The 10,000-nt window shown below is 44.5% G+C and overlaps 1 protein-coding gene across 4 annotated transcripts in view; it reads left to right on the forward strand.

The window, feature by feature from the left end:
- The window catches only part of rbms3 (RNA binding motif, single stranded interacting protein), a 148,131-nt gene that overhangs the window by 36,622 nt on the left and 101,509 nt on the right, over nt 1–10,000 (forward strand). For all 4 annotated transcript variants that reach the window (XM_076280271.1, XM_076280273.1, XM_076280274.1 and 1 more), the window contains exon 3: nt 7,838–7,896. In XM_076280271.1, the coding sequence (XP_076136386.1) occupies nt 7,838–7,896 (59 nt within the window). The remainder of the gene's footprint in view (nt 1–7,837; nt 7,897–10,000) is intronic.

The following is a 10,000-nucleotide window of genomic DNA, read 5'->3' on the forward strand; positions in this document are numbered from 1 at the left end:
TGCCTCGTGGCACTTGCAGTAAGGCTGTATGTTTGGTTATGTATCTCTTGGCCTGGGCGGTTGTAGGAATGTGTGGCCTGGGTTTGTGTGAGAGTGTACCCTTCTCACAGCCTCTGTTCGCTGGCTAACTGTTCCCTCCGTCGGGGAGGGATTTAGATTTCAATGAAACTGGCAACCGTGCTGTCTGAAGTCTTAAATATGAGTGACAGCAACCACCCTCCCCCACTCCTGTCACTGGCTCTCTCTCTCTCTCTCTCTCCCTCTCCGATCTCTGACGCTCAGCCATCTCTCTCCCACTTTCTCAATCTTTTTATGCACACGCATAAAGACATAAATAAACACACACACACACACACACACACACACACACAGACACACACACACACAGACAAACAAAATTCGATTTCATTTTTTTATTTAAAGGCCTGATTGATGTGACAAGGATTTTTTCCCCCAATTCAAATCATGCACACACACACACACACACACACACACACACACACACACACACACACACACACACACACACACACACACACACGCACGCACGCACGCACGCACGCACACACATTGACTTAGGCATTTCACTTGAGATTGAGACCCCCCGCTCACTTCCTCCTGAAAGCTGGACTCCTCTAAAGAGCCGTGGCTGGAGGATTCGCTGCTTTGCTGAAGCACATAATTTTGGGCTCTGCCTTGTACTGTGGAAGCCCTTGCACTGCTAAATAGATCTGACGTAACATTCACCAGTGTGTGTGGCCTTGAGGCCCTAGACTCCCCCACTCTCACTCTCCAATAGAAACAGATCTGCCTTCAGACTTCACCTTGTTTGTTGTTTTTGATAGGCAGTCCAGTCTAATATGAGCTGGTCCAGATTTGATCACCATATACATATCCTGGCAATGGAAGAAGCCATTTTGAATGGGAGAGGCTCTTTTGTTGGCAGAAGCTAGAAGTAACTGGAGGGGAGCATAATATTAGCTGACAATTGATATTCACTAAGGTAGAATACAAACTTCAATAATAACCCAACCCAAGACCAAAGACCTATAAATAAATATAGCATCGAAATAAAGATGAAAATCCATGGCGGATTACCATTGAGCCTCACCGTGGTGAGGTGATACCCCACCCCAGCTCAGGCCAGTCAGGCAGGTGGTCTTTGGCAGGACGGGCCGCACCGTAGCCAGTGTGTCTGGGTCTGTTTGAGGAGGATGTGGAGGCTCAGAAGCACAGCTGGCTGAATCCCCTCCCCAGGCGAGAGGAGTGGGGGGTGGAGGGTGGCGGGCACGACTGGAGCCCCGACTCTGATCAGATGGGCCTGATTGATGACAGAGAAGTAGAGCTCTTGGAGCCACAGTGGAGAGGAGATGAGAGGGAGAGAGGGAGCGGTTGTGTGTGTGTGTGTTTTTGTGTGTCTGTGTGTGTGTGTGTGTGTGTGCGTGTGAGAAAGAGATCACCCCAATCCGTTGTGATCTAAAAATCACTGCGGGGCTAAAAATGAACACGTGAATAAGTGCTGCATATAACAAAGATTGGCTCTGGTGTTTTGTGGCCAAAATTGCATCTTAAGTAGACATACCCTTAAATCCCCGGGGAGAACATTGTTTCACAGTGTGATTGAGAGACTTTTGCTATGGCAATGGCTGTAAAAAAAACAAAACGCTTACTTCCCCTGATGTCAACAACAACAACAAAAACCACCCTTATGTGAGGGAAAACAAACACGCGATCGCACTGGGGGTGGGTGGGGGGGTGGAGGGGTGTAGAAAGCTGACGTGAGGCTGCACATTGGGATGCGTGATGTTGGGAAGTGACAAAAAAATGTGTCAGACAAGACAGCTGCGTCGGTAACCAATTAAGATACCACACAAGCACCTGGGTGGAAGTTAAAAAGAATGCCGGCTCCCATCTCGGTCTGTGCAACATCAAAAGCGCTGCACCCGTGGCTCCTGCCATTTCTTTTTTCCCCTCTTTTTTTGAAAAAAAAGGGAGGGGGGTTTGGGGAGAAAAAAAAGCAGATCAGACACGATGGGGGCCCTTTGAGAACTGTCATTAGCACATCATACAGCGTGCTTGAGTTCTGTGCATAAGGCAACGTGTCCTTCTGGCACGGGAAACTGCTTGGGATTCGCCGCAGTGTTGATTCATTAGGATAATTATCCGAGTTAGCAGGGTGATTCGGCGAATGGTGGTGACGCGCTGGCTTTTCTTGCGTTGGGTGCTGATGTGATATAATGACAGGCACAACTCACATTGTGCTTTCATAGATGTGAGCGGGATGACAGCTGCTTGGACTGTCTTACGGTCTTGGCAAACCAGAGGAAATTCCCCACATGAATATAGCTGAGTTGGTTGTACACTCTTAAAACGAATGTGTTGAAAACAACAAAACTTGCGTTATTTTCAACACATCTCTGTGTCCAGATAGGGACAACACAGTTTGTGTTGTTTCCTTTTTTTAATTTTGTTACACAATATGTGTTGAAAATAAAAAAACAACAGAAGTTGCAAATGTGTTGCCCAGCTGGAGACAACAAATTAGTTTTAAGAGTGTACGTAGCTTGAATGAGACATAACATTTGTAGCCAGAAACTCAGAAACGCAGTAATCAATTCAAGTTTGGGAAAGAAAATCTACAATTTACAGTTTTGGGAGAGAGGACTTTGTTTCCGATCCTATGACCTTGGCCCCTTCTCTCTTTTACAGTGAGCTGAGATGGCTGATTTCAGATTCCCCTGTTTTGCCTTCAGTTTGATAGCACCTCTGGATGTTTCCGTTTCACATTCTTTGTGATGTTCTTTCTTTTCTGTGTCCGATGTTCCACCTGTGTCACCTAGGTTTTATTTATTTATGGTAGCCATGGGATCGTTTCTCTGGGATACAGTCCTACATAAACTTTAACTAATACATTTATCTGACCAAAAGGGATATGGTCATCCTACCACTTCGGGTGGGACAATCAAACCAGTATAAATCAGAGGACAGCAGCAACAACAACATTACATGACACCACTGAGGCAGACTGCAGGAAGTCAGCAGTCGAAACATGTAAAGTTTGAAAAGACTAAGAATTTCTTTGCCTGCATTTAAGTTAAAGTCAAAATTGTGTTGTATGTTGACAGCTGAGTGGCTGGATTGTGGTAGTGCTGTATTATGTAGTGTTTGGGTTTCCCTGTTTCTTAGATAAATGCTGGTGGCTAAACCACCTTTGAAGCTTAAGGCTGAGGTTTGTACAGACTCCCTCTTTTTAAATGTCACGTTTGTTGGTCTTTTGGGAGCCCACATCTGACGGATCCCCTTGTAAGCCGAGCTTGTTATGGAATCTGCTTAACTCCTAATCAAAGTCTAATGTAAAGGCTTAATTTACCTCCCATTCCTTTGCCTTGGCACATTGCCAGCGCTTCACCTCGCTCAGTAAAGAAAATCATTCCATTTTGCCTCTCCTAATGAGCTGCGTCATGTCAAAGCAAACGTTAGCACTGCTCTTTAAGGGAGGCAGCCATTTCCAAGAATAATTGCTCTTCTCCGTCTTTGAAGAGCATGTGGTATGTTTTCATGTCGACACAAGCACAAAACCAACACTTTAATCTCCAAAACGTCTCTGACATAGTTGTCCGTGTGCGTTAAATCTGGCTTGTAAACCTAGGCCATGCTTGATTAGTTTTGGAACGAGAGTTAGTCAGCGCTCCCGAAGAAAGGAAAGATGGATTTGGTGACCTTTTTGTGCTCTGTTAGCTCTACTTTAGAAGTTAGACAAATCTCAGCCCACTGGCCCTGCTCTCCTGGCCTGGTCTGGTCTCCTCTCCTCTCCTCTCTCTTTGTTCTTGGCAGCTAGTTTGTGTGTGTGTGTGTGTGTGTGTGTGTGTGTGTGTGTGTGTGTGTGTGTGTGTGTGTGTGTGTGTGTGGATCGTGGCAGCTGCGCAGGCCAGGCCTCCGTGTCTGAGGTAGCTCCAGAGGCTCTGCTGGAGCGTTTTGGACGGAGCGCGGGCGTCCCGCTCCAGATGGACACTGAGCCCAGAACATCCTGCCCCTTCCTGCTCAGTCTCAGCCTTGCCTGAGTCTGCTTCTTTCTATTCTCTCTGCTCTCTTCTTTTCCTCTCCTCTCCTCTCTGATCAGTTCTTCTTTTTTTTTCTTCCCCTCCCTGCTCTTCTCTTCTTTTCTATTGTTTTGTATCCTCTCTTCATCCACTCCCCTCCTTCCCTCCTTCCCTATCTTCTCTTGTGTTCTGTAGCTTTGTATTGCCCGCCAGTCCTCCTAGCGAACCCTGTATGTGTGTATGGGGTTATTTAGGAGCCGGAGGGAAACGTTGCACTCTAAAGGCCTCTTTGGGAGTGCACTGGGGAGGTGAAGGGACCTGCTGTACTTTCCCACCTGTTTATGTCTGAACCTTCGGTAAATTCCACATTGTTACGAGGGGAAATCAGACAGGCGTCCTTTTCTCCGCTTTGCCTGTGAAAACACGGAATAGAACGGCTTGTCAATGTGCTTTTGTTATGGCACAGCGTTTTATATGCTCTCTGTTGTTAGTTTTTCCATACTTATGTGACCAGGTAATATGCAAGAATGTTGTAAACGTTTTATTTTTCTTATGTGTTCCATGTTATTTAAGGTCAGATTCCAACACCCACCACCCCACTACACACCTGTTATTTGTTAGAGAAATTTCCGAGTAAATACAGTTAGGTAAATATTAAGCATGGACACACCTGTGACATCTTCATCACATGTAGACATCACATTCAAAACTCTATGCTGTGTTTAATGGTGGGCATTTTAAAACTAGTGAACTTTTCTAGTGAAAGTGCTTAGGCGTCAGACTGTTATGGGCGCTTTGTGTAATGGAATCTGGCCCCAAAGACATTTGGATTAAATCCAGTAGGCCTACAGCGTGTGGTAAAGTGCTGTTCATCTGTGTGCACATGTTGGGCTTTCTGTGTTAGATTTCCCTCTGTCTTCTAATTGATATGGATTACTTGGAAATTGTGTTGTGAAGATGTGTCTGTGGTGGATGCTATCAAACAACAAGCTTTGAAGTAGCTGTAGATGGATTGAATTGTTCTCTAACGGGAAGTGGATGGGAACTGGCACAGATTGAGGAGGAAAAAAACTATATTACAGCAATGGATGTTCCCAAATGCAAAATTAAAACATTTTCAGACAGTCACATTCCATTGGATACATGTAGTCTGTCGAGAGTGTACTGAGGGTAAATGCCTGGATGAATAACGCCAGTGCCCAAGACCTGAAGACAAAAATGACAACAAAAATAAAAAAAAATGCACCAGAACAACACAGCACACATTACAAACTCTAAGTAAACTCATACTGATTAAAGAGTCTTCAGTTGTTCTGGTGCATTTTTTTTATTTTTGTTTTCATTTTTGTTCTCTATTCATTCTCTTTATCTTCTGTTTGCTCTCTCTGCACATTGTGGTTCTGTTTACTGCATAATACAAATGCATAATCACAAAAAAAGGTGGATTTTCATTGACTGCTAGCTTTGCTAATGCTGTGTTAACCACTATGCCATGATTCTTTATTAAAAAAACAAAGGAACAATTTACCTGGTGATGTTGCTGAAGGGTGAGCCTTTCAAAACAGAAAAAGTCAAACTGAAACCGTTTCAAATGGCACATTATGGATGTTGCAACAGGATGTCCATACAGAGCGAGCTACAACACAAGTGCTATTTCTCCTCTCCTCAGTCTGTTTTGTTATATCCTTTCCACTTCCCCCCTAGTCTGTCTGCCACTCTTCCTCTGTATTTATAGATATCTCCTAACGTCTGTCTCTCACACATTTCTTCGCGGGGTCATTTGTTTACTTGATGACTTGATGAAGTGACAGCAGATCACGCTTTCGTTGGTTCTCGTGCGTAGTTGTTGATTAGTGTCGTGTATGAAGAGAGAACAGTTGTTTGTGCCTGATTGCTCTTCTGTGGTTGGAAGCCAGCTCCGGGGGCCAAATGGCTTTGTTTACAGTACTCAGAAAAATCCAAACAAAATCAGTATTGTTTCTGCGTCGTTTTTTTTATTTCAGTTTGCCATTTCACGCATCTTCCACCCACCCACTCATGTGATTCTTTCTCCGCAGTACAGAAAATTGGAGCATTTTGTTCTAGAGTTTTGTCCTTTTCTTTTCCTGCCCTTTTAAGAGTGAGTGTTTATGTATGCTTGGAATTTGAGATAAACAGCAAAAAGAAGAAATGGGATATTTGAACGTTTCTCCTGAAACTTTCGCTGTTCCCGTGTCCTGGAGAGCCCATGCGAAGTGAAGACAGCAGATGAATGAGCTGGCCATGAGAGGCCAGACGTTAGCGCCGTAACACACTGACGGGGTGGCAGCTGCTCGCGCTGACAGAGAGATGATCCGTCCTTTATTAAACAGCTCCGTCCCTGGAAAAGTGCAAGAATGTGTTCCCCTCCCTCCCTTTCTCTTTCTCTCTCTCTCTCTCTCTCTCTCTTTCTCCCACCTCCCCTCTCTCTCGCTCCTGCCCCCCCCCCCCTTACTTCTGCCCTCTCTCTGTCCCTGTGTGTGTGTGTCTCTCTCTCTCTCCCTCCCTCCCTCCCTCCCTCTCAACTATACCTGCAGGAGTGTGAGGCATTAAACATTAATTAAAAGTCACATCGGAGGCGCTGTGCTGCGCTCGTATCAGTCATTCTGTTAGTCCTGGCGGGCTGATAAGAAACTTTATTACCTTTTCCCTGCAAAGGAGGGAGAGGGGGAGCTAACAAAGAGAGGAGGGCAGGAGATGGCATGGGAGGGGAGAGGAAAGGAGAGGAGGAGAGGAGGAGAGAAAGGATCATCCTCACTGTCCCACCTTTCAAAGCTGGGAAGCACTGCACACTCAATGATCATCATTATTCTGCGTGGAATGATACAATCTTCGGTTTGGCTCCTCGATCACCGCCAGTCTCTCTCTCTCACGCGTGCTCTCGTTTTCGCTCTGTCTCTAATCACTAATTCCAAATTGCACATTCCTGAAAGGAGATACAAAATTGCATGAAAAGGGGCCTTCCAGCTGGTCTTCATAAATGCATTAGAAGACCTTCATAAGAGCGTTCTTTGGAGAGCGCAGAGAACTGGGTCCTATCAGTGTCAGCTTTTCATCATTGACTATGAGCCCTTATGAGCCGTGTAGAGCTTTTTCTTCATACCGTTTTATCTTGTGTTGAAGTAAGAGTCTATAAAATGTACATAATTATTGTGAGCCCAGCTTTTAGCAATTGTAGCGCAAACACCAGAGCAGGAAAATGTGCTAATAGCATTCAATAAGATTCAATTATTCAAGGCAGTTAAACAAGGCGTAAGCTTTTTTTCATCTTGTCCAAGCTAATCAACATTTTGTTTTTGTCAGTGGAAGTACTCTGCTCTTCATCACTGTGTCTCTCATCTGGTTGATTAATTCACCGTTGCTGAGAGTTCAAGTTGGGAGGTCTGCTAAAAATCCTCCTTGTGCTTCTGGTGGTAGAGTTCTAAGTCACGCTTGGGACCTGAACAGGATGTATTGATAAACATTCCCTTATTAAAAGTTTAATGAGAGAAGAACTTTAGATTATCCCGTTACCAGCTCGCCAGGCTCTGCAGAGTTTCAGTCAAACTTTTTAATGAGGAGGGAACAAGTCTTACAGTACATCAATGTGGACCCTTTTGGTAGAATTCTAGGGTAATTAAATAACACCATCATGCACAAACAATCACTTGGGATGTAGCCACAGTACACACACAGACAGACACACACACACACACACACACACACACACACACACACACACACACACACACACACACAACAAAACACACATTAATGATTGTGTTCATTCTCTTTTTTAGATATGGGAAAATAGTGTCAACAAAGGCGATCCTGGACAAGAACACCAATCAGTGCAAAGGTAAGCCTGTATCAACCTATCAGCTTCACTATTAGATTCATTTATCATGGATTGCTTTCATTCAGTAGGCCTTTTATATTTTATTCAGAGCAAGAGATGCTACTACTTTCTGCGTATTATGTGCAAAGGTACTAGTATACTGGAAGTATAAACACAGAACCAAAAACCAAAGACAAATCACTTCGAATAATGTCATCAACGAAGTCGGCAAATGTTGTTAACATTAATCCCAATGACTCAATGCATGTTTATGAGTTCAATTGTGTCTGTGTGATTTGTGAAGTGGCCCAAGCACTCCATCAGGCATACCGGTGAGCGCTAGCGTGATTGGGCTGAGGTATCCATTACAGCAAGATGAGTGCTAGAAGGATTGCAGTTGTGGCCATCACAATGGGATAAGTGTTGTGTGATTGCCTGAGAAGTCCTTCCAATGGGCCTGGTGTGACTAAAGGGGTTTTAACTTTGGCATCAGATCACATCCCAGGTCCACCCTCGTTGATGCACAAAAAGGCGGATTTGTGAAGTGTGTGTGTGTGGTGGGGGTATTGGGGGGTGTAGTGGAAGGTTTAAATATAGCTGCGAGTGAAAAGTGTGTGTGTGTGTGTGGGGGGGGGGGGGGGTTTGAAGGAGGTGCTTGGCTGAAATCGATGATTTAGCAGACAGTCTCTTTTCAGGAAACACTCAGGCCAGGGCCAGAAATAAACAGCTCAGCTTCCCTCCACAATATGCTGGGCTGGACACTGGCTAGGCTCCAGCTGTGCCCATGTAAACGGACACACACAAACACATACATACACACACACACACTCCCTCCTCACTTGACCTGATCATGTGTGGCGTATGCCTTATTTTACCTGACCTTTATTTAACCAGAATCATTTGAGAGCCCATGCTCTTTTACCTTGCAGGCAACCAATGCTAACTGCTCATTAGTGCTGTTGTTTGTGAATGTGTGTGTGTATGTTGTCTGTATGCTACTGTGACCTTGAATTTCCCCATAGGGATCAATAAAGTATCTATCTATCTATCTATCTATCTATCTATCTATCTATCTATCTATCTATCTATCTATCTATCTATCTATCTATCTATCTATCTATCTATCTATCTATCTATCTATCTATCTATCTATCTATCTATCTATATGCAGGGAAAAACAGAAACAGTCAGATAGACTGCCAGCACAGAGAAGGAGACAGAGAAGGGTCAAAACCCTCAGAGCCTTTTTTCTCCTGTACAAATTCTGGCCCCTGGTCAAGTATGGCAGACCTGCAGATGTAAGCATGGCTCCCCTCTATAAGCACCTGGGATGTCATTCTGCTTGCTTCCGTAACAGGTCAAACCAAAGGGCTAAGCTGCCTCGCTGCATTTGTGTTTCTACTGAGTTTGTTGGCTATACAGAGTTAGACATTTCATGTTGCCTCTTGTGTCAAGATGTGTCGTAAAGTACACTTGAGTGCACATTTGGTTGTAAGGCGTTGTGGGTGGCTATTTGGATCTGTGGATTACAGTGGCTGTTTTGCTGTTTTAGAGCCTCTCGGTTACACAGTGACGGGCTATTTTCACTGCAGGGCCACTGTGTAAAGACACAGTTTCAACGGTTTTGGCCTTTGTCTTTGCTGCACAAAAATGAATCGCAGAAGGAGGTGGTGAAGGCGGGGGGAGGGGGCACCTGGGAGGCCAGATGTCACCAATGTGCCCTTTGGAGGTGTTGTGGGTCTGACAGGGTAACACAAAAGAAGGTGCCCACCTGATGACCCCTTTGACCCCTTATCACCCCAACTGCTTGCAGACCTGTCCACCACTGAGGTCTCAGTACTGAGCAGACTTTTGAGATAACAACGCCTCATCCTTATTTCCTATGAATTAATATTTATTTGTTTAGCTGACTTTGTTTCATCCAAAGTGACTTAAAAGTGAAGAACAGCACTCAAACTACAGTGCCGTAGGAGAGTAAACAATATTATTATGTTATAATATTACTGAGTCAACAGATGCAGGATTTTATCAAGAGAAAGAAATACCAGTCTCTCTGTATGTGTGTGTGTGTGTGTGAATGAGATAGAGGTTGTATTGGGGATAATGGGTGGCACAGGAAACTGCT

This window comes from Alosa pseudoharengus, unplaced genomic scaffold, assembly GCF_046254945.1.
Source record: "Alosa pseudoharengus isolate Yale_2024_CS ecotype anadromous, Long Island Sound unplaced genomic scaffold, YU_APseudo_1.1 YU_APseudo_1.1_scf_12, whole genome shotgun sequence".
Taxonomy (NCBI): domain Eukaryota; kingdom Metazoa; phylum Chordata; class Actinopteri; order Clupeiformes; family Clupeidae; genus Alosa; species Alosa pseudoharengus.